The sequence below is a fragment of the Aulostomus chinensis genome, chromosome 6 (assembly GCF_037954235.1).
Source record: "Aulostomus chinensis isolate RoL2024-O1b breed Wild chromosome 6, RoL_Achi_v1.0, whole genome shotgun sequence".
Lineage (NCBI taxonomy): Eukaryota > Metazoa > Chordata > Actinopteri > Syngnathiformes > Aulostomidae > Aulostomus > Aulostomus chinensis.
In genome coordinates, this window is record NC_141325.1 from 10,222,290 (window position 1) to 10,247,311 (window position 25,022).

Here is a 25,022-nt window from a genome sequence, read left to right on the forward strand (position 1 = left end):
TGAATTCCTGGCCATGGTATGCACTCTGCTTCACCCTGTGGACCTTCACTCCAGAAATGTATGACACACACAAACATAAACTCACACAGATGATAACATAAGCATGGTTGTAAATGCACAGAGTACAGTTGTACACATTTATGCAGACATTTTTCACCTTGTGAACAGCTAATGAATGGCTGACAGGTTTATCTTGAAAATGAGGCCCACAAAGATAAGTCATCCTGTCCACAGAAAATTCCAACAACCCTGAAATTACAGATGAATGTATTTCATTCAGATTTTATCCGTCACCAAAATGAAAGCAGCATTGTGATTTATATATTTTTCATCATTTCTCTCTGCCTTGTGCAATGCTTAAAAAATGATGCTTTAAATACAGAAAAATGTAATGTAAACTTGTTTATATCTACTCATATTTAGAATGAGCTGGTTGTTCATCTGTTTATCTCACCATTTCAAACCTCTTGATTATTATTTCCCTTTTAAACTATGTTTTCCTATTAATGCATCAATGTTTCAAAAGTTAAAACTGATATTCTACTTATACGTCCTCTCACTCTATTATTATTCACCATCTATTAAGGAAATAGCACATTAAAGAAGTTAATAATATGTTACTACAAGTCAGGACCTTGTTTCAGGGATGTGACTCGATTTCCCAGCAGGCAGTGGTCAAATGACGGAAAAGCGTCATTCTTTTTAGCCAATGGTGTTCTGATATACACGGAACTCATCGAGGAAAGAGGGAAATTCAGTTTCTTCACGTCTTTGCCCGAAAACTTTAGTTTCTGGTACTATTGGTATGCGAGCGTAGGTGTTTCCTGCTCTGTGAGGGTTTCAGGTCGTTTTGTCGAGGCTTTGTCAGCAAGTGAGTCCACGTTGAAACCATTGCGGCAAACGGGTCCGTCAATCGATCAACATGCTAAGCTAACGTTGTAACCAAGTAAGTAACTTTCAACCTATAAAACCCTCATCTCGATTTACTCGCGGTGTATTAAGTGAGTTTTCAGTAGAAATACAATGAATTATTCGGGGAGTTTTATTCGTGTATTTAAATTAAGCTGCCGTCATGTCTGACCAGAATAAGCTCGAGGAAACACTGTCATCCTGTGGTGGTGAGCTTGTTATGGCACGACTCGTTTACCTGGTTAATGAATGTGTCAATTCACTTTTATTTACACTTTCACTTTAAGACCTCCAGATTGTTTTGTTTGTTGGTTTGTTTACATTTATATAATTTGCATCTTACAGTTCGAGGTTTGTGTCAAAACGTAGTGAATATCAGATAGTTTTGCTGATAGAAAACTAATCATAATTTCGAGATGATGATGATGATCATAATCATGGTTCATGCCTCACAGATGTCAGCTGCTTTTCTCTGCTCCAAGCAATTTAGGGATGCTAAATAGATAAGCATTTAATAAAACTTCATTAGAACCTAATTTAATAAGTTGAATTAAGGATTTATTCTAAAACTGCAATAATCATCCAAATGAATTGGTTTCTATTGTTACTCTGTATATTTAGCTCTTGTTTTCCTTAGTATGATTAGGTATTTTTATATATATATATATATATATATATATATATATATATATATATATATATGTGTATATGTATGTATATATATATATATATGTATACACAAAAAAATAAACACAATAATATATATATATATATATATAATATTGTGTTTATTTTGTTGTACATTGCCCCAAATTTGGATATCTTATCTTATCTTATCTTATCTTATTATTCCTGGTAGAAATTTGAAGCATCAGTCAAAAACAGTCTAAAACTCAGCTGCACCAGCATATGAACAACCGAAGTGAAATATAACAACATAATCTAAAAATATAGAGCAAATGTGAATATAACAGTACTGCAGGTGTAACAAAACATATAAATCACTTGAAGTAAGTTACACAAATTAAGTATGGTGTGAAGCGTCATATAAGTATGATTGCTAGCTTGTTAGCTTCATTGTTAATTGTAATTTATGTGCTAAATGTTTTAGGGGTAATGGACTGCAAAATGTATTATTAGTCTACATAGTTGTAGAAAATCTAACATCACTGATCATTTAAACATGTCTTTCTGAGTTAAAGCTTCGTTCCAGGTCTTAAATATAACATACTGCTGTATGCAGGAGGATTTTTTTTTTTTTGTAATATAGAGTGATGTTTAACTGATTTGATTATACCGAAATAATGTCAACAATCTCCTAATTGGAACAGCAAACTCACCGTAACCCAAAGTCCACAAGCTAAGTTTAACAAATCTTCAAAGAAAATATTTGACCAGTCACATCTTGTTCCTGCTCCAGAATGTTTTCAGCCAACACCAGACCAACAGCTGAGTGTGTTTTCTACATATTTTTGTGCCTGTTTAACATGTTTGTGAGTTGAAAACTTACTGTGTAAGAACTGTAAGGGCCCCTGTGTGCGCATGTTACTTTCTAGATTCTAGAAGTGTTGTGTTAAACAGCTGCCGAAGTATTGAATATCCCTTCTTTTCCACCTCCGCCTCATTGAAAAACTCTGCCCCCAACCGAACTCAACAAGTAGCGTTTGTTCCTAATTTGTTTGGATGTTTTTGCCTCCCTGAAAATTAGTATTTATATATTCACATCAGCGAGCCATAGGGGCTTTCCAGCAGAGATGATGGCAAGACATTAAACAAATCACGTGTAACGAGGTGATCATTAAACACAACCCTGTGGTGTCCTGCATAGACCTGTTATTAAGGCAAAAAAATAAGAGAAAATCCAACAAGTACACACATCCACCTTTCCCAGACTGTTATGTAGACACAAACACATCCCCGTACACGCTTGTGATCTGCCCCCCCTTCGCATTTTTTCCTCCCCATTATAATAGATGAAGAATTTACTGTTTATTTCTCAGTAGGCCTTAGTCAGTATGTGTGTCTGACAGTTTGATTGCCTGCAGCTTTAACATGTGATCCTATATTGTGGTAATTAGAGCCTTTCACACACGTAGTATCATTTTATTTTCCACTTATTATTTGCCTCCACTTGTGACACTGTTCCCCTCTGCTCTCACAGATGACACTGAGGCCACACATGGGCATACTAGAACCCGGACTGTACCTGTACATGCTGATGTCATTGTGTGACCGATATTCACAAGCAATTTGCAGCACAGATGTTTTCAAGGCTGAAAATTATATATAATTGACCTCATATAGTAATGAACTTTTAATTATATTATTTACACAAAACCTGAATGCAAAAATATAAATTTTGGTTTTTCTTTTTTTTAAATTTCGTGGCAAGGGAGCAAGTGTTGATCCTACGCTCTTCACACCAAAGTACTGGTGGAATTGTTTTTGTGCATTTTTAAGCCTTAAAAGAATTGTTTTCTACTCGTGGATTATACTGTTATATTCACTGTATGCAACTTTACTAATAAATAAAAATGTGGATATATTTTGGCAAGTGAACGGCACAAACAAAATAATCAAAATGATTCATTTATTGCAGAAAATCAGCTTTACGCATATATGAAAATGTAACAAAATAAACAGTTACTTACAGTTCAAGTAAATTAAATATTATTGTTGGACAGGGTTTTTGAAGCATGTTTATTTCAATTTATTTTTTTGATGATTTTGTCAGCAGTGATATTCAAAAACTGCCAGGTAGGTTCTATTCGGTGATAGTAATCTAATTCTTTATGATGTAAATATGCAAGATACAGTATTTGCCCCTCTATATAATCATTATCATTATCATCTTCTTCTCTGTGTCTCTCTTAGCACCTAAACTCACTTGGACCTGGTGCAAGCAGACCAATGTCTCAGTCACTGACCCATCAGCACTCTCAGCCTCCAGCAGAATTTCAGGAGATGCACTTCTGGCTGGAGAAAGTGGTTGTTTGGGGCCAGGCTGACAGTCCGGTCGCCCACAAAGACACCTGCCTTTATTTGAGCAGACTGAGGGGTTTCCTCCAACGACTCCTCACACACATCAACAACATGGTGAGCAGATGCAATGACAAGTTGAACCCTCGTATTATTTTAAAAAATGCAAAAAAAATACCCATGAGCCACTTCCGTAGATAAACCCGTACAATGTAATTTAAATCTAGTACAACAGCATTGAAACTATTAATTTGTCAGTGTTAATTGACTCCATCAGAAAAGTTATAATTATATCTGCAATATTTATTGAAGGCATATTATGTATCAAAATACTATTTTAAATTGAATATTATGGTGCTGCAGCGATATCCTACCTCTACATTATATTTTAAAAGACATAAAAGAAGACTGAGAAAAACCTGCAGCGCTACTGACAGTAGAGATTTGTTCCAGTAAATGTATTTATTTTTTGTTAGTATACATTATATAACTATCAAACAGGTCGCACATAGACGGAAGGCACTTCACTCTGAACAGGGGACTCCAGCTAGCCATGTTGTCGTGTTTCATTTAACTCACAGAAAATGTGGTTTATCCTGAAATGCATAAGAAGTTCCAGCATGAGAGAGTCTGGCTGTACTTGATACATGATTTATGTACATGTAGTAAAACAGTCAGTATCTACTAAGAGGCATGTTCTACAGTCTCAACGAATCAATAAGATCGACCAGCCAAACAGCTGTCAGATTAATGAAGCACTAAGTTAACTCCAACACCGGCGTTTCTGGTACACAAACATGCACACTCTGGCCTTGGTCCACGCCAGGGCATGAACAGAACATCCAGCGTTGGCAGAATCCTGCAAACAGAGGCGGCTCTGTGCTGTGCAGAGGCCGCGTATGTCTGGCTGGGAGCGCTGCAGTGTTGAGTTTGTCAGGTAATAGCCGCATTGGGACCTGCAGTGCTAACCTAATGTATCCCCATATCAGGTCCAGCAGCCTTGGGAATAGGGAAGGGGACAGGAGGGGTGAAGAACTGTGAGATTTCAGTGTTACTACAAACATGCCTCCTCCTTTCAGCTCCTCCTTCTGGGCTCTCTGTGCATTTGCTTACATTTTTTTTAAAACCAATTTTCCTTTTCACATTATAGCTCTATAATTTCTTAAAATTATCTTTTTCTTGATTGTTTTACTGTCACTGTGCTCTTGCAGATTTGTTTTTTTTAAATCTTCTTAGCTGCATCTTTTTTCACAGTAACATCTGCCTGACTTTCTACTTTCTCTCAAGTGTATTGCCATATATTTTTAATAGCTCAAACACTAACTCTGCCTCTTTTTCTTTTTTTCTCAAATCCGTCTATCTCCCTCTTTGTTAGCATGTCTCCAGGTATACGTCATTCAGAGGTGTCATCCTGTGTAGAAGGATGGAGAGGATACAAAGAGAGAGGGGAGGGGGGAAAAAATGGTATATCTTAATTGGACTGAAATCCTTTTTACTGGCTGTGTGCTCATAAAAGACCAGCTGAGGATAGCCTGCTTTTTGGCAGCATTCTGCATCCCTTGATGACTTGTGCCCAAAGATGAAAAAAAAAAATACTATTAAAGTTAATGCAGATTTCCAGGAAATAAGTTTTCTTTCTCAGTATTTATCTTCTCATAAAGTGCACATGCTGACATTGTCACCTTAGAAGTTCCGTAATCTTTTACACAGTTGCTGCACAAGTGATACAGTATTACACCACCTCTCAGAGGAATTAAGAGGAAAATCCTACAGCACTAATACAAAGGGGCTCAAGGGGCATAGGGAGTTCTAACACACTCTCATAATGTGTATTTATGTGCTCACCATAGTAACTTTACCATTTATTGTCAGGATGACCCTGATTGTGGCTCAGTGATGTCAGGAACGAGAGTTTCCTCACTGTTCTCTTCCTTTTTATACAGCCAAGTGTATCTATAAAGTTATCCCATTGTCTCCTTGGCAAGTACATTTAGTAATCAGTCACTTCTGTCTGGGATGTCTGTGCTTAATCAAGGCAAGATGCACAGACTCAAAGCTCATTTTGTAATTATCAACGTCAACAAGGGTTTGTTGATGATTTGGCTCTGGTAGTCAGTGATCATTCTGTTGCACTTATGGGGATTCTTCAAATCTTAGGCCACAAAGCCCAGTAACGCTCTTATTGTAAATGAACATTCCTTTTTGGCTGCATCATCCAGGCGCGAATGCACATCTACACTCAGGCAGCATTTACCATGTGTTGTCGATTGATAGGAAGGTTGAATTTAGGGGCTTTGTTCCAGACAGCATTGGTGATGTTGTAAGGGGGGTGGGGGGCATTAAGAGAGGCTCTTTTGGCCTATTACCATTCTGCTTCCCATTAATAGTGATCTCATCCACTTGAATGAGTCAAGTTAGTCCTCTTGTCTGTCCGATGCTCTTTTTGAGGATGAAGGCCTAAAGCTACCTTAACTTCCTTCTTCTACCTAATATTGCATCTCTATAAATTCTGTCTCAAAAGAAGCTGATGGAGGGACACACCCAACGATGATATTTGTTCAATATTGTATCGCAGAAGGAAGTGCAGGTGAGCTAAACTAACAGCTGACATCTCAACCGGAGTGACGATGATTTACAGTGGTATTGTTTAATGACACTTTCTTCTTTTAAAAACCAAAAACCAGTCTGTCATGTCTTTGTTTGAGTAACAGTTCGGCTTCAGTAACACTTTCATCGGCCCAGTGTCACTGTGTGGGCTTCCTCTTACACTGAACTGTGCTCTTGAAGCTGATGAGCTCAGAGTCGAAGCGTGTGATATGGTCTTAAGCAAGTTATACGCTACATGGACAGACATACGATACATTCACATGCTGTGGACACATGCTTGTAAAATTAAGTTATATGTTTCATTTGTTTTCTATAGTCATGATATTAAAACATGATGTGGTCTGTTTTGATGTATGAAACCAAGGAAAGCAATAGCATGAAAAAAACACTGTACAATTGAAACTATATGTGAAACCATTTAGATTTTTTTTCATCCAGTTCCAGTTTATGTTGTTTGATTTTGTTCTACTGTGTAGAAATAATGCTTAGGACCTCACCGTCTGTGATTCTTGTCTTATTTGTGTTTTGCTCATCTGTTTCCAGAGTTAAGTCTCTTTTTCTTTTTTTGAAATTTTAATTTTAGGCTAGCCTTACAGATTATTTGATCTTTTCCGAACCTTTCATTCAGAAACTTTACAAGTCAAGGTCAGTCGGTGAAACCGAACGACTTCAAAACTTAAATAAAGGTTATTAAATTCTTAAAAGCAGTGTCAGCACTGGTTTAAAACCCCCTGGATGTTTTAACTGGCTGTTGGATGAAATAAATCACATGGTTGTGTTGTTGTGAGCTGGGTAAACAAGCACAGGCGCACACATTCCTCAACTCTTACAGGTATAAGCAGCACCTTTTTTGACCAGAGCCCTGTTCTGTTCTGAGTATCTTTCACTAATTGCAATTACAGTGGTGAGATATGACATGAGCAGAAAGCAAGTGGGTGCATGAGCAATGTAGTGTACACCTTTGAAGGTGCCTGTTTTTTTGAGTCATTAAGTAGACTTGTGATCGCTGTTTCCATCCTGGAACGTCTGGTGTTGAACACTATTGCTTGCTTGAAGTATAACAGGTTAGGGGGTGTTAGCATGGACCACATGGGGAGATGATGAAAGAGATTCTGTACAATTTTGTGTTTGTCAGATTTTATATTCCAGATGATGAATGTATGTTGGTGTAAAAGAAAGTAAACTGCTCAAGTTTAAATGCCAAATGTCATGAAAAGCACGTTAATTAAGTTTCTCTTTTCTCCATAAACCTGTTCTGTCCCAAAGAGCTCCACAACAGAGACCATGAGGACGCTGCCCTCTCTAGGTCAGCTCCTGGGCCGACTGTGCTGGAACCCTCTGGTCACTGCTGACGGTGAGTGAGTGCATTGACCAGGAATCTACCAGTGTTCTGTTTATATTGAGACGCATTCATATTTCAACGCCTCTTCAGTAATTTTTTTCCCCCTCACAATGGAAATTGTTGTGCAGCGAGTTAATTCGGTGTTCTTCTGTCTCCAGATACAAGCAGAGGGCTGATATTCCAGTGTCTGTGGGGACTTTACTCCGAGAATCCAAGCAACGCTTTAGAAAGAAAGGCCAACCAATGGATACGGGTATGGATTGTAATTCTGTATCTTATTGTTTTTTTTATTGAACATCCAGAAGTTGGATAAATTGGTTTACTGTTGGAAAGTCACTCCAGGGCGTGTATGCAGAGTAACACGCAAATAATCATAACCACGGAAAGCTTGACAAGAGGAGAAAAATCAGAAATGTTTATTTAATTTATTGAGAAATCAAGCCGAGGGCCTGTTAATTCATAGCATTCCTTGGTTATTATCTTGCACTCGTCCATATTATTATCCCCCCCCCCCCCAATTTTCAGGCCTAATCAGTTTGCTCTGTATGTGCCAGTTAGTTCTGGAATGACTTACAGATACTCGGAAAAGAATGTCTGCTTTCTGCTAAAAACATTTTCTGACCAATTTGCTATTATTCTGAGTTCTCTCACCATCCCTTGCATCTCTTCTCCAATGGGACATGGATGATGAATGATAAAGTTTGGTGTCTGGTAGTCTAAGCCTTTTGCCCCTCAAACATATATTCAAAATAAAATCAAATTGACTGTTTCCCTGCCTCTTGTCACCAGAAAAGGATCAGCCTTTATATTATGGTTAGCTGATCGTACTTTCTGTGTGACTTCACTGTGGTTTTAAGACACAAACACACACACACACGCACGCACACACACACTGAGGAGTGAAAGAGAAGAGAAGATTCTGCCATTTTCAACTTTGAGAGGGTTCGCACAGATGGCTTATGATAAACAATGGTGGACCTTCACATTTTTCCCAGATTAACCGTGTTTGTATTCTTTTGATTAATTCCTCATCTAATAAAACATCTCGCTAATTAAAACAGTGCCTTGAAAGTAAACCTTGAATTTGCCAGATGGTCTTCGACCCATGAGAGGGGAAGCAAAGTGCATGTTTATATGATAATGTTTGTGTCTGTGAGTTTTTGTATAGGCATGTTTATTATTCACATACAAGTTTGCACAAATCTACATGTGTGCAGAGAAAAGAAGTGTGCTTAATTTTTTTGTGTCAAGCATAAGTTTCCTTTATTTTATTCCATGAACATGCACTATGCCCTCATCCCTATTTGAATCACTTTATTTCTGCAATGTAGCCATTTACCTTTGTGAGTTCTGGGGACGGGATCAGACACGGAAGGGGAGGATTTCTTTGGTTTGGAGGAATGAATTTAGCAGCACGAGCTGTAGTGAAGAGTGATAGAATCAACTTTCCTGAAACAGCAGTTGCAATAATAAAAGAAGTTTTCATAATCTGCTATTCCATTACCCCTAGAATTGTGCAAAACGAAAATATTGCAATGAAAAATGGGTAATGGAAACACCTAAATTTTGAAAAACCTCTAAAATATCGCGAAAAAGTTTTTACGCTCTCACGAGATGTTTTTTCAGACGTGTCAGTATATAAGAAGAATATTGCAAATGTGCAATGGAAACACTTTTTTTTCACGTTTACACATCACAGAATGTGACGTAGGGTGTTACGTTGGGAGTGTCCGCTCCTGTACTGATGGACTTTGCCTTTGAACTATCACTCGCTGCCTTCGTCTTGCGATGAGAACAGTGGCAACAGCAGTAGTGACAACCGAAATGCAAAACGTTTTATACCTCCATCCTCTTCAAAGTGGAGTCTCGCGGGACGAGATTTTATGAGAATTATGGCTTCTGCCCGAAACACCATTCAGTGTAAACACCTTCAAACCGCAATTGTACTTTGCTGAAATTTTAGAAATATCACATTTCTTTTGCGAAAAACTGTAATGAGAACGCAGCTACAGTCTGAGATGGTGAGCCTGCCCTCAGACAAGCTTGGACTGAGGAGCTTTCCTTTACCTGTCCATGCATTAGTTTTATTTCTAGATGCCATTATGTTGTTTGATCCCATAGACTATATAGAGTACATGTGTCTGGTCTGTCCTGATTTCATGAAAAGTGGGAACAACAGTCCCCAGGACTAGTGTATCTCTTCACTATATCCTTAACATTAAGGCTGGTGTACATGATGTCCTCTTGATAACTTCTCTGTCACCTCCATTCATTGAACCTCCCCTGAAACTGCCCAGAGCCCATCTAGGGAGGCCCACCTAGCATCTGAAAGCCCTATGTTGTATAGAAGTACTTACTGTGTCCCATTGTTTTAAGGAATACTACTGAAAGTAAAGCAAGTGCTATGGATGACCTTCTCATACAACCACAGTTCAACAAATCTGAAATAACCCTTTAAGGTTTTCACAGGGTCCGCTCAGACAAAAATGGCACACGTGCGATAAGGGACAGATGAAGGTGTCCAAAGAGCCAATATACACTAGACTCATAGCTAACTGTAGTATCTCCTCAAAGAAGTTCTTGCTACCCACAAAAGACAGGAGTGGTGGGAAGCACAAAAAAACCTTTTCACCACAGCTCAGCTTGTCTGGGGGTTCAGGGCAGATGTATGGTTTTAGGCCAGAGATGGTCTGTTTCTGGGTCTCCTTGTGTCTGTGTTGTGTTGGACTGCCTGTCCTGGAATGTAGAATGCAGCCTGTTTTCTGTTAGCCCTGTCTGATTTTGCTCCCCAACATTGTTTTCTTGCTGCCTCGCTAATAGACCGAAGGGTCTGGTACCAAGTGACACCTAAATATTGTGTTTGTGCGAGTTTGGTCACATTATGCTTGTTACTATTTGTGTAAATACACATGGTTTCTGCTACCGTGTATAATGTTACAGCCACATGTATGTGTCACCTTGAACGAGGATGCGTGTGTAGAGGATTTTGCCTTTTCTCCTTCAAACCTTGGCTTCACCCCTCCTCGCCTGCCTCTCCTCTCCACATCTGAGTGTTCTTGCAGGGTTTGGTAAATGCTGGGCACAGCCACAAACTGCAGGCTACGTCAGATAGTCATTAGCTCAAACTGTCTGTTTCTCGACATCGTGTACTAGCAGAGGGACCACACACTGTTGCAGTAACACGGCACGATCTCTCCGGGATGACAGATAAGTAAAGAGGGTAATATTATAGGGCCTTTGATAGTTTCGTCTATGGTGAGTTTCTTCAGTGACTCAAACATTGTGAACCACAGGTAGGCGTCGGAGCTGCTGTGGTAACTTTCCAGTTTCTGAGTCTTTCTTCACTTTGGCCCAAACACTTGTCTTTTTATTTTGGGATGAAATTATCTTCTCCCCAGATCGTTTCACTTAATTTTCATCTCCCTGCTATCTGAAGTGATCTTTTATGTTTATGTTTTTCTGTATGTTTATGAATGAGTGTTAGTACTTAATGCCCTTAAAAATATATAAATACACACTTTTCAGTTAGTATTTGGAAATTTTAAAGTACAGGTAAAACAAGTTCTTTTTAAAAATCCCTAATAAAACAAACAACAACAAAATGTAAACACAGGATTGAAAAATTATATCCCTCCTAACTAAAAAAAAAAACCCCACGCAAACTGTCAAAGCAAAAACTTTGTAAATATAGGTTTTGTGCTACTGTTTAAAGGTTGTTTTTTGAGTTAAAAATGTGTAAAGCAACAACTGTCAGTATGTGTTTCTTAAATATTCTCAAGGTCGCTCGACCAACATGCTTATTACTGTACTTTTTTTCAGTTCACCTTCCTCCTTGTTGCTGCTGTGCTGTTTTGACCATCTTAGGCTATACTTGAGTCTTTCATTGGTTTTGGGAGAATTCGATCGTGGCTTGGTTATTGCAGGAACCAAACTTTTGGCCTTCTGCATTTTTTGTCTTTATACTCTGTTTTTAATTTTAGATTTATGGGGGGGAAAATTTGATGGGCTGCTGTATGTCCAAGCTCTTAAAGCCAGCTCAGTGGCTGTTTTCTGGGAGAAACGGATGACCTTTGACCTTAAGTATTCACCATTCATCTATCCAGCTGTCTTTCATCTCATTCCTCTTGTGACCAAACCCTTTTTTTCTGTCCTAACCACCCATTGCTGTGTGTTCCAGTTTCCTTGCCATTCCTTTTAACCAGAGTTCTTTCCCTCTCTTATCCCCCAGCCCCACTGCGCCTCCTTACCAAGGGTGGGATAAGTGTGATTGGTTTTGTATGTACTCAGTGTGCAGGGTCTGAGGGCGCTCAGATGGTAGTGATTGGGCTTGTTTTGTGAGACTGTGTGGAGGGTAAGCATCTTAGCGTGCTGTAGGGCCTGGCAAAAGAAACCACACAGCTCCACCAACAGCACTGCAATGCTTCTCTGCTTGGCATTTAACTTTTTCCCCTTCACTTTAAAAAAAAAAATTGTTTTGTGACTCTCTCAATCTATTTCCCTCAAAATCTCTTTTTAATCCCCTTTTATCTACAGAAACATCCACAATGTTAAATCTACTTTTAGTGGTGTGGATGTTTCTGTGTTTTTGGTTTATGGAAGTTGTAAAACAGATGTGAGCTGGAGATGTGAGGCTTTGGCTGTTTCTGTTGGATTTCTCTTTCTAGCTTGTACTAGTGTATCAAGTTATTGTGGTTGAGCCGAAAAAGGACTGTTTCTAATGTTTAAATCAGTCTTTAATTTAAACATTTAGCTCTCTGGGCAATGATGGTATCTCAGAGTGAATTCTAACGATTTCTAATTTTTGATATATATTGGGAGCGACCTTCCTCTAGTATCACTCATTATTTGTATTTTGACACCTAGAAAGTTTAATGTTATGACTTATTATTGTAGTATTTGCCTTTTTTTTCACAGACAAGAATCTGTTTCATCAGTGTATCATGAAAAATGCTTGTAAAACACATGACTGCTCAACTCCTCATGTGCTGTCCATACACTCTTACTTATCAGAATGCTCCACTCATGTGTTTCAGATGATGTAATGCTAAAAGCATCATTCTATATTCCAGGAACTAATTAGCTTTGATGTTATGGATCTTGGGATTGAAGCAGATTGTATTAAAGTCATGTTCACTGTAATAAACATGCATTAAGGGCCAATAATCTGCTGCACACTCACTGTATCACCCTCCCACCTACAGAGCGTGTTGTGTCAGCTAGCAACAGAGGAAGACGAAACTGCAAGGCAGACATTAATGAGACATGTGTGTGTACCGCCAACAAAGTACCATCTCAAAGTCCTCACAAAGGTATACATTCTTTGCCTGATGCATATTCAGTAATAGGTATGGACATGTTTGCCACTTTTGCTTTTTGCTCCGTTTCAGATTGTGGTACAGCTGCAGGAAAACAGTGGAAAAAGCTGCAAATTTTGGGGTGACATAAATCAGAGGTAAAGTACAACCTAGCCCCAGAATATATTGTCCTGCCAAGGAGAATTATAGTTAGCATGCAAAGTTGTCAGCATTCATCATTGTCTAAAATACTTCCTTGTAGGGTTGTGTCCTTTCCCTAGAAAGCATTAAAGCAACATTTTTTGAACCCTGAGGATTCCCATCTTTGCAGCCTATTGCTAAACTACTAGCTTGTGTCACCACAAACCTCGACTAAGGTCTTTTTTGGAGGTAGTTGTATGGCGTGGGGCAATCTTGGCTATGTCACTAAAATACAAGTCAGATTTTGTGCATGTGCGTTTGTGCAGGTGTTCGTGTGACAATATTCTGGCTATATCAGAAGCCTGTGTGGCCCTGGTGAGTTGTGCTGAGGCCACTCCTCTCATCGGTGCATTGCTACAGCGACCAGTGACTTGTGCGAGGGCGGCTCTTGGCACAGACTTCCTGGATGCCGTAAGCTCTGCCTATTCCAGGTGCAGCGAGACAGAAGGATTCTCTAAATATACACTGTGCCTTTTGAAAGTTTTGCTTTTTTTTTTTTTTTGACATTCAACATTGGTCTCAAGTCTGAAACATTAAAAGGGAGTGTTGATGTTGTTTTTTGGAAGTGTTTTCAACAAAGTTGTGTCCAGCTCACAGTTGAAATATTTGAAGAAATGTGATGTACAAAAGGTTGTGATGAAATAATAAAAGCTTTATGTTTTGCAGCCATTGCTTGTCATTGGAGGACCAGGCTGTCATCTCGCTGTGGTGTCACAGCCTGTCCAGCCTGGAGGAGGCAGTGCTCGGTCTGCTGGAGTCGGTTCTCGCCAATACAGAGTCATCACCGCAGAAGCTGGAGCAGCAAATAGTGGAGTCACTGCTGGTGGGTAATGTTTTTAGCAGGACTCTTCGGATATTTTTAAAAGAATGACTCACTAGTACAGTGATGGGACAGGCAGATGAGGCAAAAATCACTGTTCATGGCCATGTTTGCATGGTTGTTAAACAGCTGAGTTGGCCATTCCCTCAGTATAACTATTTCAAAGTGTAATTCTGTTGTTAATTGTTTTATTTTGAACCAGCTTGACAGCTATGGTTTTAATAGTCCCGTATGTTTTTACCTCCAGGAAGAATGATGCATGTGGTCCATGGTAGAAAATTCGAAAAGGCTTTCTTAGAGCTTCTTTTGCGCATGCGACTAATTTAGTAGTGCAATAAAATGCCATTTTGTAGTGCTTCCCAGTTTGCCGTTGAATTGTTCCTCTCTCAGTTAAAGTGCCATGTAAACTGGCAACATTAAAGCATGCTGATGAATCGGTTTCATATTCCTGCTGTTCAGTGGGTTCTGTTGCACCCACAGTTACTCATCTGCCCTGCATTATAGTCTCACATCAGAAATCACTGTGCGCCTCATTCATGTTCAGCTCTACTTTGACCTGTTTGTGAACTGCAAAAACAAACAGTTTGAATAGAAGGTCTTCTCCCTCTATTATCGCATATGGAGTTGTACTGTTCTCATATGCATAGTTGAGGAAACTTTCCATCTCTTTTTTTTTTTTTTTTGGTGGTGGATCTTTATTGACTGTTTTAGCCTGGCTAACTCACACCATTTGGATTTACTCTGCATGCATCTCACATCATTTGGCTCACTCTTAACTGCATCTCACATCGTTTGGCTTGTGCTGCACAGTCTTTATTGAGCTGGGTAAGAACTGCTGTCACTCCAGTCTTTGGCCACACCTCCTCACCTCGTATAAGATCACGCTCAGTTCAAAATGTTAAAAAAATTATTTGATTTATCAGTTGTTGTTGGTGGTTAATGAAGACAATATCCTGTTCTCTCAGCTCTCTGTTTTTCCCATGGCTACCAGAAGCTGCTTTTTTTCCCCAGAATAACTCGGGTTATGTTCGACAATTCAGTGCAGCTGCTGTGGAGGATAACAATAAAGCAGCAAAACATGTCACTAAAAAGCAAACGGGTCAAGAGAACTCCAGAAAAGTGAAATGTCTAACAGTCAAGCCCATAACTAATGGGAGTGGTGAATGAGACATTCATCCACATGGACATATTTTTCAACAAATAATTTATGCCAAACATGCATGCCCAGCAAACCTGTGTGTGCACAGTTATAATGTCATCATATTTACCCAGGTTACTGATTGCATTGCCTGTAGTAGCGTTACATGTCTTAAGAAACTCAAGTGGGAAACTGTAATTGACCTGCCAGCTTGCATCATGTTAACTTAGATCAAGTTTGTCAGTTGGGTCACTCCTGTTTTCATAGAGTGATGGTCCGCTTAAGCTCTGCAAAACAGGTCAGCAGTGCACTCTTTTAGTTTCAGTACCTATATAATGACCAAATTACTACACGTGGTGTTTGAAGAATTAGTAACACCGCGAAAGAATATGCTTGCCTGAAGCTACGAGTCAGATGCGTATGTTGGAAATAAGGCCTGTGTGAGCAGTTAAGTTTAATTTGTGTGTGTGTCTGTGTGTGTTTGTGTGTGTGCAAGAGAGACAATCTTTGACTATTTATGTCTCAGCTCTGTCATGGAATCATGTGTTTACTCTCTCACCCATGTCTGATTACTCCCTCCTTTTATCACCTTGGCGGGATATATGCACATCTATGCATGGGAACACACACACACACACACACACACACACACACACACACACACACACACACACACACACAAATACTGTCAGTCGCCTCACTTTGTTTATGATATTACATCTGGTATAGTGTGTCTGTCGTTAAAGAGGGTGGGAGGCAAACGTTTAGGTTTCACTTAGCCTTCAGGTTGTTTGGATGTCATATGCGTGTTCCATGTGTGTCTGTGTTATAAGTCAAGTCATTTCCGTGTGTGTGTGTGTGTGTGTGTGTGTGTGTGTGTGTGTGTGTGTGTGTGTGTGTGTGTGTGTGTGTGTGTGTGTGTGTGTGTGTGTGTGTGTGTGTGTGTGTGTGTGTGAGAAGGACAGAGAGAGAAAAAAGCGTCTGACCCGTCTGGCTTGTCTCTCTCTTCGCCTTGCTTTCAATCACTTGTTTAAACTGCAATCAAATATGGGAAACCTGAAATTAGGCTCACATTCCTCATTTTGGGTTGTCCCACCCCTCCGTGATCCAGTGAGACTGAGGCCCAATAACAATAAACACTCACTTCCTGGGCCTGACCGCCAAAAAACAGGATGTTTGTTGCGTGCTGTAATTGACCCTCCTTGAAGTGTTAGTGGTAAGGTATGGAGGAGGACGCTAAAAACCCATCTGTTTTCACTAGGGGGGAACCATGACAGTTAGCACACAGGCATGCGCTGCACGTCACAGATGCGCTCTGTTGTATGTAAACGTATGACAACATAACGTGTAATGTTCCCATTCCATATACATTTAAAGGCTCTTTTGTTTAAGATGCCACCTTTTTTTTAGCCTTTGAGGACAACAAAGAAACTCAAAACTGTAGATGAAACTTGTTTTAATTGAAGTCATGCAACAATGACTCCATGTATACACTCAGTGGAGCTTTTTTCCATTACTGAGCTCACTAACTATAGAGGGGGGATTTTTTTTGTCTCAATTATTGGTGCGTCTTTGTCTTCACAGTCAGAGGCAGTGCAAACTGAAGTACAAGTACATAAATTGCTATACTATGCTTTACTATGGTATACACTTGACCAGAGGTTTTCAAAGTGAGGCGAGCCTCGCCATGGGGGCTGCAGACAGTTTCTATGGAGGCTCAATGAATGGAGGTGAAAGAATATATCAAAAGACCAGATCATGTAGAACAGCCTCAATAGTTAGATAAAGATGGTTAAGAGATACATGTAGATTTGGGGGAATTCTTCTGTTTTTCGTTTTCATCACAAGTCAGAAACTAATAAATGAATCAGGACAGACTGTTTTTCACTAATTTGGTATCCTCCACATCTTTGTAAATTGTAATATGAGGCTAACTTTCCAAGATTTGGCAAAAGACAGGCCGACCATCTCAGACTTTGGAATACCTTCCTTTATACTACATGGTTTGTGACGGTTTTAACGTCAGACAAAATATTCAGCTTCTGATGATGTGAATGAGTTAAAAACACTGTAAGCCTGGTCGATGTTTGAGTCTGGTTCTCCTTTTATTGTCCGGCACTGCATTAGATTGTGGAAGTCAGTAAAGTGGGTTGTCTTCATAGAGGAGCTGGGGGTTACAATGTGAATAACAATGGACTAAAAGGTATATAAACATGAAGAGCTTAAATTTGATCCCCATAATGAGGATACAGATGAGTCCCTGACTGTGAGTTGGTGTGTTGAGGACTGCCGGTGGTCAACAGAGCAGCCACAGAGGGAGGTTTTTAGATTATACAACAGAGACATCTAGTGGCCAGCATGTGTAAACACTTGGATTATATATTTTGGGGCTTTTTTGTGGATTTTTACTGTTAGATTATAATATTTGTGCAGAAACTGATCTCTAATACTGTGTTATTTATGTGTTACAGCCTAAAGCCTGTGCTCAGCACTGCTCCATCTTCCTGGTAGTTAATGACATCTTCAGGTGAGTGATTCAGGTTGATGGGATGCTCTTGTTGTCTGTGTGATTAATTGCTGTAATAATGCATGTGTTTGTTTGACAGGTTTATCCTGAAGAAACAAGAGGAAAGTGTTTGTGTTCAAGCTCTCATCCAAACCTTTACCAGCTGTTTCGTCAGGGAGCTGAAGTTGTTGCAGCCACAGGTAAATACTTCCCCTACAGCACTGCATCTAACAGCTATTTTCATTGTCATTGGTTATCTACATTTATACAGTGATTCATCGTTTCTTATTTGGGCTGACATCACATCCCTAACCCTGAAAACTTCGCCTGTTTAACAACTGTGACCAAGAAAAGTTGTCCATTCAACAAATGATAGAGGGACACACTGCACTAGAACATTTTGGTCAGTGTGGTTTTTTTTTTTCTTTTTTTTTTTGGACGTGCCATTTCTTGGCTCACATGCAGCCCACACGAATAGAAAAAGGCACAAATACAATCAGTTTATATCAAACAATGAAATAATCAAACAATAAATCCAGTAAAGCACTTTGGAAAGCGAGGATAAGTGTTACGTTTTTGTTTTTTTGCTTGTGAACGGATTTAAATTAGTATTTGTTGTTATTTAATTTGACAGATGTTTTTTTTGTCAAGTCACCAATCAAATAGGTGACGAAGCTTTTCATTCTCAGGTGCTTGGGAAGCTAGAATGGCCCTCTGGAGGGGGCATAACCTCCTCCAAGGTCAACGTTGAATAGACATGCTCCAAAAATCTCTTGAGTTCTTCTTCGGACCCCGCTGCTGCACCCTATCCTGCTAGTTTTTGCATTATCCTACTGAGACAGATGAACAAAGCAGTTGACTGAAGAAGATGTGTAGAATAGCTCATATATATGTATAATTAACTAAGTATGTGTCATCTGGAGAGGCAGATGGACACTTTCATTTTGTCACCATACTCCAGCACTGTTTGTTCTTACCTGCGTTAGATGCTGTCAGGTGGCGCCTTCATTTTTTTTCTTGTGCGCATGGACTTATAATCACTTCAGTTCACCCTGCAGGCAATATCTCTCAACACTGGACACATTCCCTATGATCTCTTTTCTCCAGTAGGGGGCTCACTGCTCATACTACACAGCCTGTTCCCACCTTTACCTCATTCATACAAAGTCCTCATTTTGCAGCAGAGTACAAATACATCATTTACTGTGTATTGAAGTCACTGTAAACTGTTATGCGCAATGATCTCAACTTTGACACAGACTCTTAGCTTTCCTCTCCCATCAAGCTTTGGACACACTCCACAAAGCCCCATTTTGTAAAGGAGACCACCGTCATCCATCAACATAGCCGGCGTGACAGTAGGGATTTAGCTGGCGCTCCCCTGCCGTTACTGTAGGAAGGGCAGTGAACAGATGTGTTACCTGTAGGCTGTGATGTATCAACCACAACTGCGCTGAGTCTGGTTTGTGGCCTCTAGATGGCGGCGTATTTATAGTAGACGTGGCCCTAATGGCTGCAGTCACACTGCATAAAACTCTTAACCTATTACACGCAACATTAGACATTAGCACCTACTGTATCACGCTTACACAGCCTCCCAGTCAAAATGTCATTTTTCAGGCTCTCAGAGCACAGTGATGTATGAGCACAGTGATGTATGAGCCCATGGTAAGTAGCTTTTACATTAATGACTGTCAGGAAAACCTGAGCTTTGTGTTCTTTCAGATGTGTGTATCCATGAAGGCCTTCTTCCCACAGTCCCCTCAGAACCTGCTGCTTCCTCTCTTGACTCAGCCTCCAGGTCAGTGTGTGTGTGTGTGTGTGTTACAATGTGTGTGTACAATGTGTTACAGTGCACAAAACCATGCACTGTGAGAGAAAGGTCTATCTAGTTGTTCTTTAACTGTGCGTAAACAGAGGCTTCCTGCTGCAGAGTGAATAGGCTCTCTTATTTCTCCTTCCCACTAATCAATATTTGCAAGTTACCTACATCTGTAATTCATTTCACATGATGTGGAGAGGAAGGGAGGTTTATATATTCTCAAAACAGTCCCACTGCTCATGAAAGCTGCCTTAAAGCTACTTTACTGTCGAGTGCTTTTCCATCTCACGCTAAACAATGCCCCCTCTTAGCTGCTCATTAAGAAGAGTCAATATTATTCATATTGGATGTATGCATGTCCAGCGTTTAGGTCTGAGAATGATTGGGGGGATGCACGCTAGGTGAGTGCAGAGGCAGAGGGGAGCTTATCAGTGTGGCCAGACTGGCCTTCTACGCAGGAAGGATTTACATGAATGGAGCCATTTAGGGTCACTGGAGCGCTGCCAGTTAATTGTATCAGCTGTTAGGATGTGTTTGCCCAGTAACTGCACCTCGCTGCTCATGTCCACACTGTAACTGTCTTGCTGAGTCCTATGAGCCTTCACACCTGGTTAGGGTTAGGGTTAGGGTTACCTAGCACCTGGTATGAGCTCAGCTGGATGGCTTTTGATCATTGTGGCTGCCGAATTTGCTTGTTGATCTTTGCAATCTTGTATATACGATTTTTACTTGGACAATCTTTGATCTCTTCTACGCATGAATGTTTTTGCTTCATGCTTTTGTCACGTTTCAACTCTTTCGAAGAAATGGACATTTTCGCTTCCTTTTGCAAACTTTACAAAATCTTTCGTATCTCTTACGTTCTTTGATGAATTTTGTGCACCAATTTTGTGCAAGTTTTCACTGGTTGCACTGGTTTCACTGGAGGCATGGTTGAGTCACATATTTACGTGTAGTTTAATTTTGTCGTGATTTATTGAAGATTCGAGGTTTTATCATGATTGGTGCTCTATGAAAAGTTGTAATTTAAGACTTATCATAAGCACTGACGGTCAAGGGGGAAGACCTGGGTTGTAGAAGCCTGTTAGGCGGTCAGTCAGGTGAGTGACTTCTTTTTGATGTTAAGAGGGAAAATGGATATTTTGCAGCCTGAATATGGTTGAAATGAACGTTTTGTCGCCCAGGTAATCATTTTATCTCTGTGTGACTCTCTTCCTGCAGAGATGCCTGAGGAGGCTTGGAGGCGTCACCTGAACTGGCTCAGCGGCTCATTACAGAGACTGACAGAGGAGGAAGAGGAGCGAGATGGCAGCAGGTTAGACAGAGAGTGTGTTAATGCTTCTGCCACGCCGGTGCGGTGGTCTTGTCTCCGTTACATGACGTTGAGGGGGTGGTTTGTCAGATATTTTCCCCTTGCGTCACCGCGTGGCTCTTCCACTCACTCATTAGAGAGAGCTGTGGAGGGAGCTCAAGAAGACCCAGAGAACAACGGAGGGTAGCGAGAACAAAAAAAATAACCATAGCCTTGAGCTAAGTTGAATGACTTGGACAAATTTAGAGGAAAAGTGGAGAAGGGAGAGGGATTAAAAAAAACAAAACATAAAGCAATTGATGTTGTAGAGATGGAGACGTCTGACTTGATGCTCTCCAGCTGCGGTTTTTAACAGGGCCCATTATCCCCACCACTACCACCACCACCACCGCTCCATTTAGGGTCTCCATTGTGTAATTGACAAAAATTCATTCCAAGCCAGTGGTGGGAAAGTAGTATGTTGTGTTGCTCTAAGCAAAGATGCAGCTGCCAGGGCCTTGCAGAGGGCTGCTGCTGCTGCTGCTGCTGCTGCTGCTGCTGTTGTTCATGATTTGGAGCCAAGGGGGAAGAAGGAGAGATGAGGAGGAGAGCTCTAATGATGGTATTAGGGAGATCTGAGCGAGATCCTTATCCTTCCTCCTAACTCAGAGTCTCTCCGTTGCAGCTGTGTGGCTCGGGTTCTCTCAGTTGTAGCGCTCTCTCCCTCTCTGGTTAATATTTTAAATGTATTTTACGACACGCCACCTCTTTGTTATGCAACGTTTGCTGTGTGCTGCCATCTCTTGCTCGGTTTCGCTCAGATGGCCACATGTTGCACGGAGTGAAGACTTGGCTTGATTTTCTGAAACCCTGTGGTGGATTTTGTTGCTTCATAAAGGCAAAACCTGATGCTCAACAATGTTTGATAGGGATGCACCTATAAAACCCCCCATATCTTCCTCTTGAACCACATCGCCGTCAGCTGTAAATGTTTCCGATTTAGCTGTACAGGCTAACTTTCATCGGCAGGTTCTGGCAGCGTTGATGGTAGTGACTTGAAAACATGAAGATGTACCTCAGCACAGTAAAAGATGTTGAGTTTATTTTTATTGATGTTTTTTTGTTTCATTGTCACAGAAAGGGGGAATAAAGATCAACTTGAACAAACATAGAAACCCACCAGTATCAGCCAAACAGCCCTTAAACCCCCCCCCCCCCCCCCCCACACACACACACACACTGTTTAAAGGGACTATTTCCTTACCTGTCACATATTCACATCTTTCAGTGTGATGTCACACGTGGAAACAAGAACTAATATGCAAACTCTAATAGTGGAATTGCTTCATCACTCTTTCATTATTCTCATCAGCAGGTGACGGAGTGAAATTACTGGCTGCCACTCAGCATTGTCACTTTAATGCAGCTCTCATAAAATACTCCAAACACCTGTTCTTAAAGAGTCTGCATTAGACAGCAGATTCTTGTAAAGAATCATTAAATGTGTCCGTTTTTTTCAAATTGTATTGAAATACTTCCCCCTTTTTATTTAAACTGCGAGGAAAGAAACGTCGTGGCGTGTTGTCCAATATTCTTTTCTGTTCTGGTAGAGGGCATCACGAGGTCTTTGAGGCCTGGTTCCTGCTGGTCCAGTGTGGCCACTGGGTGCAGGTGGCTGTCCAGCTGCTCACCACCACCCAGCCTGAGGACTGTCACCCTCTGCTGTGGCTGTTGACCTTTTACCATCACCCCACCAACAGGGGGCACCACAGGCCTCTACAACTGGTAGGATTTCTCCCCATTGATTCTCTGTACTCAATAATTTACATTAGTGATAAACAAGTAGTGCAAACTGGTAAATACTTGCATGCTAACATGACAGTAGTCAGCAGGTGCTGTGAGTAAACGTCCCGCTCCAACACCTTCAGAGACACTTTTACAAAGTGCTGCTGCTTATGTTAAAGTTCGAAACCAAGACTGGAACATTCTTGAGGTGGTCAGTGATTCTTGTCTTTCGTCTCTGTGGCTCGGGGGGAGAGACCGTCGCTCACTAATCCCTGGGTTTGAACCTCAGTTTCTCCCGTCCATGTGAAGTGTCCTTGAACAACAAGGACACACACACACACACACACACACACACACACCATCAGTGTGTGAATGAGAGGCAATATTTCTAAGTGCTTTGAGTAGTGTGAAGGTAGACAGTGCTATTTGGGTGCAGTCCATTTACCATTTATTTATGGGGATGTTTAGCACGCTGTTGTTAGCCTTTAGCTCAAAGCACCACTTACAGTTTCGCAGAGCTGTTAATATTTACTCATATTAGGTTGTTACCCATTTCAGTTGGACAAAGTTTTAGTCATGATTTTTGAGGTCGGTCTTGTTGCTCTACTCTTGTAGAGTGAGCTGATGACTGGAGGACTGGTGATACACGCTCACACTCATAACAACATATGTGTAGATGGGCCATTATTCGCTCCTGACAGGTGTGTCGTTGCTGAAAGCCACACAACAAATATGAGGAAGGGAAAACACATTACAAAATAAATTATGGATGATCCCTATCTGAGAGAGAGAGAAAGAAAGAGAGAGAGAGACAGAGAGAGAAATAGTTGTATTGATTTCTGGGTGAGCGTCTGGCCAGGTGGCCAGAGTTTCATCTCTGTCTCCTGATTGTCCGCCTCCTCTCATAACCCAGGAGACTTGCTGTTGTCGCCTCACTCTCTCCCATGACGGTCTTAAGTACGTCCCACACTGGGTTACCTTTTGTCATAATTTGTGAATTACTGACATATTGATTTGAATTTGCTGGAAAGAAGCAATATCTTTTGAGGTACATTAAGACAAATCTGTCCCTTGACCATAAAGACACACATCATTTCCATCTGCAGGTACGTGCCAAAGATGCCTGGGACCACCTACGGCTGCCTCTCTCAGACTCGGCTTGTTCTCTTCCTGCTGAGCGACTGCAGAACTTGGCCGTCCTGCTGTTGTCACACACTCAACAGCCTTCAGTGTCTCCGTTATTGATCCTCCACCTCTTGGTCAACTCGGCTGTTTTCTGCCAACGAACACTGAGTGATTCAAAAGAGATGTTACAGATGGTGAGAACGTCATCTGATAGCGGAAATATCAAGTGTACTGTTGAATTCATAGTAGAATAGGTAATACTGTATTACTCCTCTTTTATTGGAAGCTCTGTCATAGATTGTGTGTGTGTGTGTGTGTGTGTGTGTGTGTGTGTCACTCCAGGTGGTGGGTCAGTTTGGTCTGGTCAGTGAAGCAGTGCACGTTCTCGGTTCACTGGAGCGCCGACTAAACGCAGGAAGCTGTTTGTTAAGTGACGCTAACAGAGTTCGTCTCAGGATCGAGGCGCTTCAAAAGGGACTGACACATATGGGTGCACCACAGAGCCCCGCTGAGCACCCCACACACATACACACATACACACACACACACAAAACAGGTGAGACTGCAGAGTCACTCACACACACATAAGCACACATCAGCGAGTTCATCCTCCTCTCAGGGTTGATGTTCTTCAGGCACACTCGCTGAATGACAAATGATCATGCTGTTGTGTAGATATGCTTCTGTGCAGTGACAGAAGTGTGTCAGAACAACACAGCCAGGACAGATTATGTGGTGCGTATAAAATCATGTGCACACACACACACACACACACACACAGGACACAACTACATGGACCACAAGGACACTTCAGTAGTGACTGATCACACCGAACAGAGCCAGTCGGGGTCCTGTCTCTCATCCTGGTGCTACACACCCTGACTGGAAGATATTTGGTTTTGTAGGAGATGGGGAAAAAAATGCCAGGTTAACTTTGCATAATTATCTTTGCAAAAAAAAAACAACCACCCCAAAAACGAAGTCTTTATGAACCTTCCACTAGTACAATATCTATGTGCTTGGTTATGTAAATCTGTGCGGAGACACTAAAAAACACGAGGATCTTCTACTTTGTGTATCATTTCTTCCAGACGTGTTGATTCCTGCTGGTCAGAAATGTTAAACAAAAACATCCTGCGTGTTTGTACTTGATGCTGAGAAAAACTGAATTAAAGGTTTATCATTTTTTTCTTTTGAATTCGT

The 25,022-nt window shown here is 40.7% G+C and overlaps 1 protein-coding gene across 2 annotated transcripts; it reads left to right on the forward strand.

Moving 5' to 3' along the window:
• Positions 1-723: 723 nt before the first annotated feature.
• On the forward strand, positions 724-24,784 carry fancc (FA complementation group C). 2 transcript variants are annotated; one of them, XM_086205325.1, is made up of 15 exons: positions 724-946; positions 3,784-4,005; positions 7,762-7,849; positions 7,996-8,090; positions 13,039-13,146; positions 13,225-13,289; positions 13,599-13,763; positions 13,999-14,155; positions 17,762-17,817; positions 17,897-17,996; positions 19,522-19,597; positions 20,840-20,933; positions 22,520-22,694; positions 23,801-24,013; positions 24,162-24,784. In XM_086205325.1, exons 2-15 carry the CDS (start codon positions 3,820-3,822, stop codon positions 24,405-24,407), a joined length of 1,824 nt encoding a protein of 607 aa, XP_086061451.1. In that variant the 5' UTR covers positions 724-946; positions 3,784-3,819; the 3' UTR covers positions 24,408-24,784. The 2 variants fall into 2 exon arrangements, with proteins under 2 accessions (XP_086061451.1, XP_086061452.1); XM_086205326.1 differs by lacking the exons at positions 724-946; positions 3,784-4,005 and adding an exon at positions 6,420-6,475.
• The last annotated feature ends 238 nt before the right edge of the window (positions 24,785-25,022 follow it).

What these genes read in the sequence shown, in the direction of transcription:
- fancc (XM_086205325.1), top strand. Translation starts at nt 3,820, where the DNA reads ATGTCTCAGTCACTGACCCATCAGCACTCTCAGCCTCCAGCAGAATTT. An exon ending in AAATAGTGGAGTCACTGCTG is followed by an intron (nt 14,156 to 17,761) that starts GTGGGTAATGTT and finishes TATGTGTTACAG; the next exon opens with CCTAAAGCCTGTGCTCAGCA. An exon ending in ACCACAGGCCTCTACAACTG is followed by an intron (nt 22,695 to 23,800) that starts GTAGGATTTCTC and finishes TTCCATCTGCAG; the next exon opens with GTACGTGCCAAAGATGCCTG.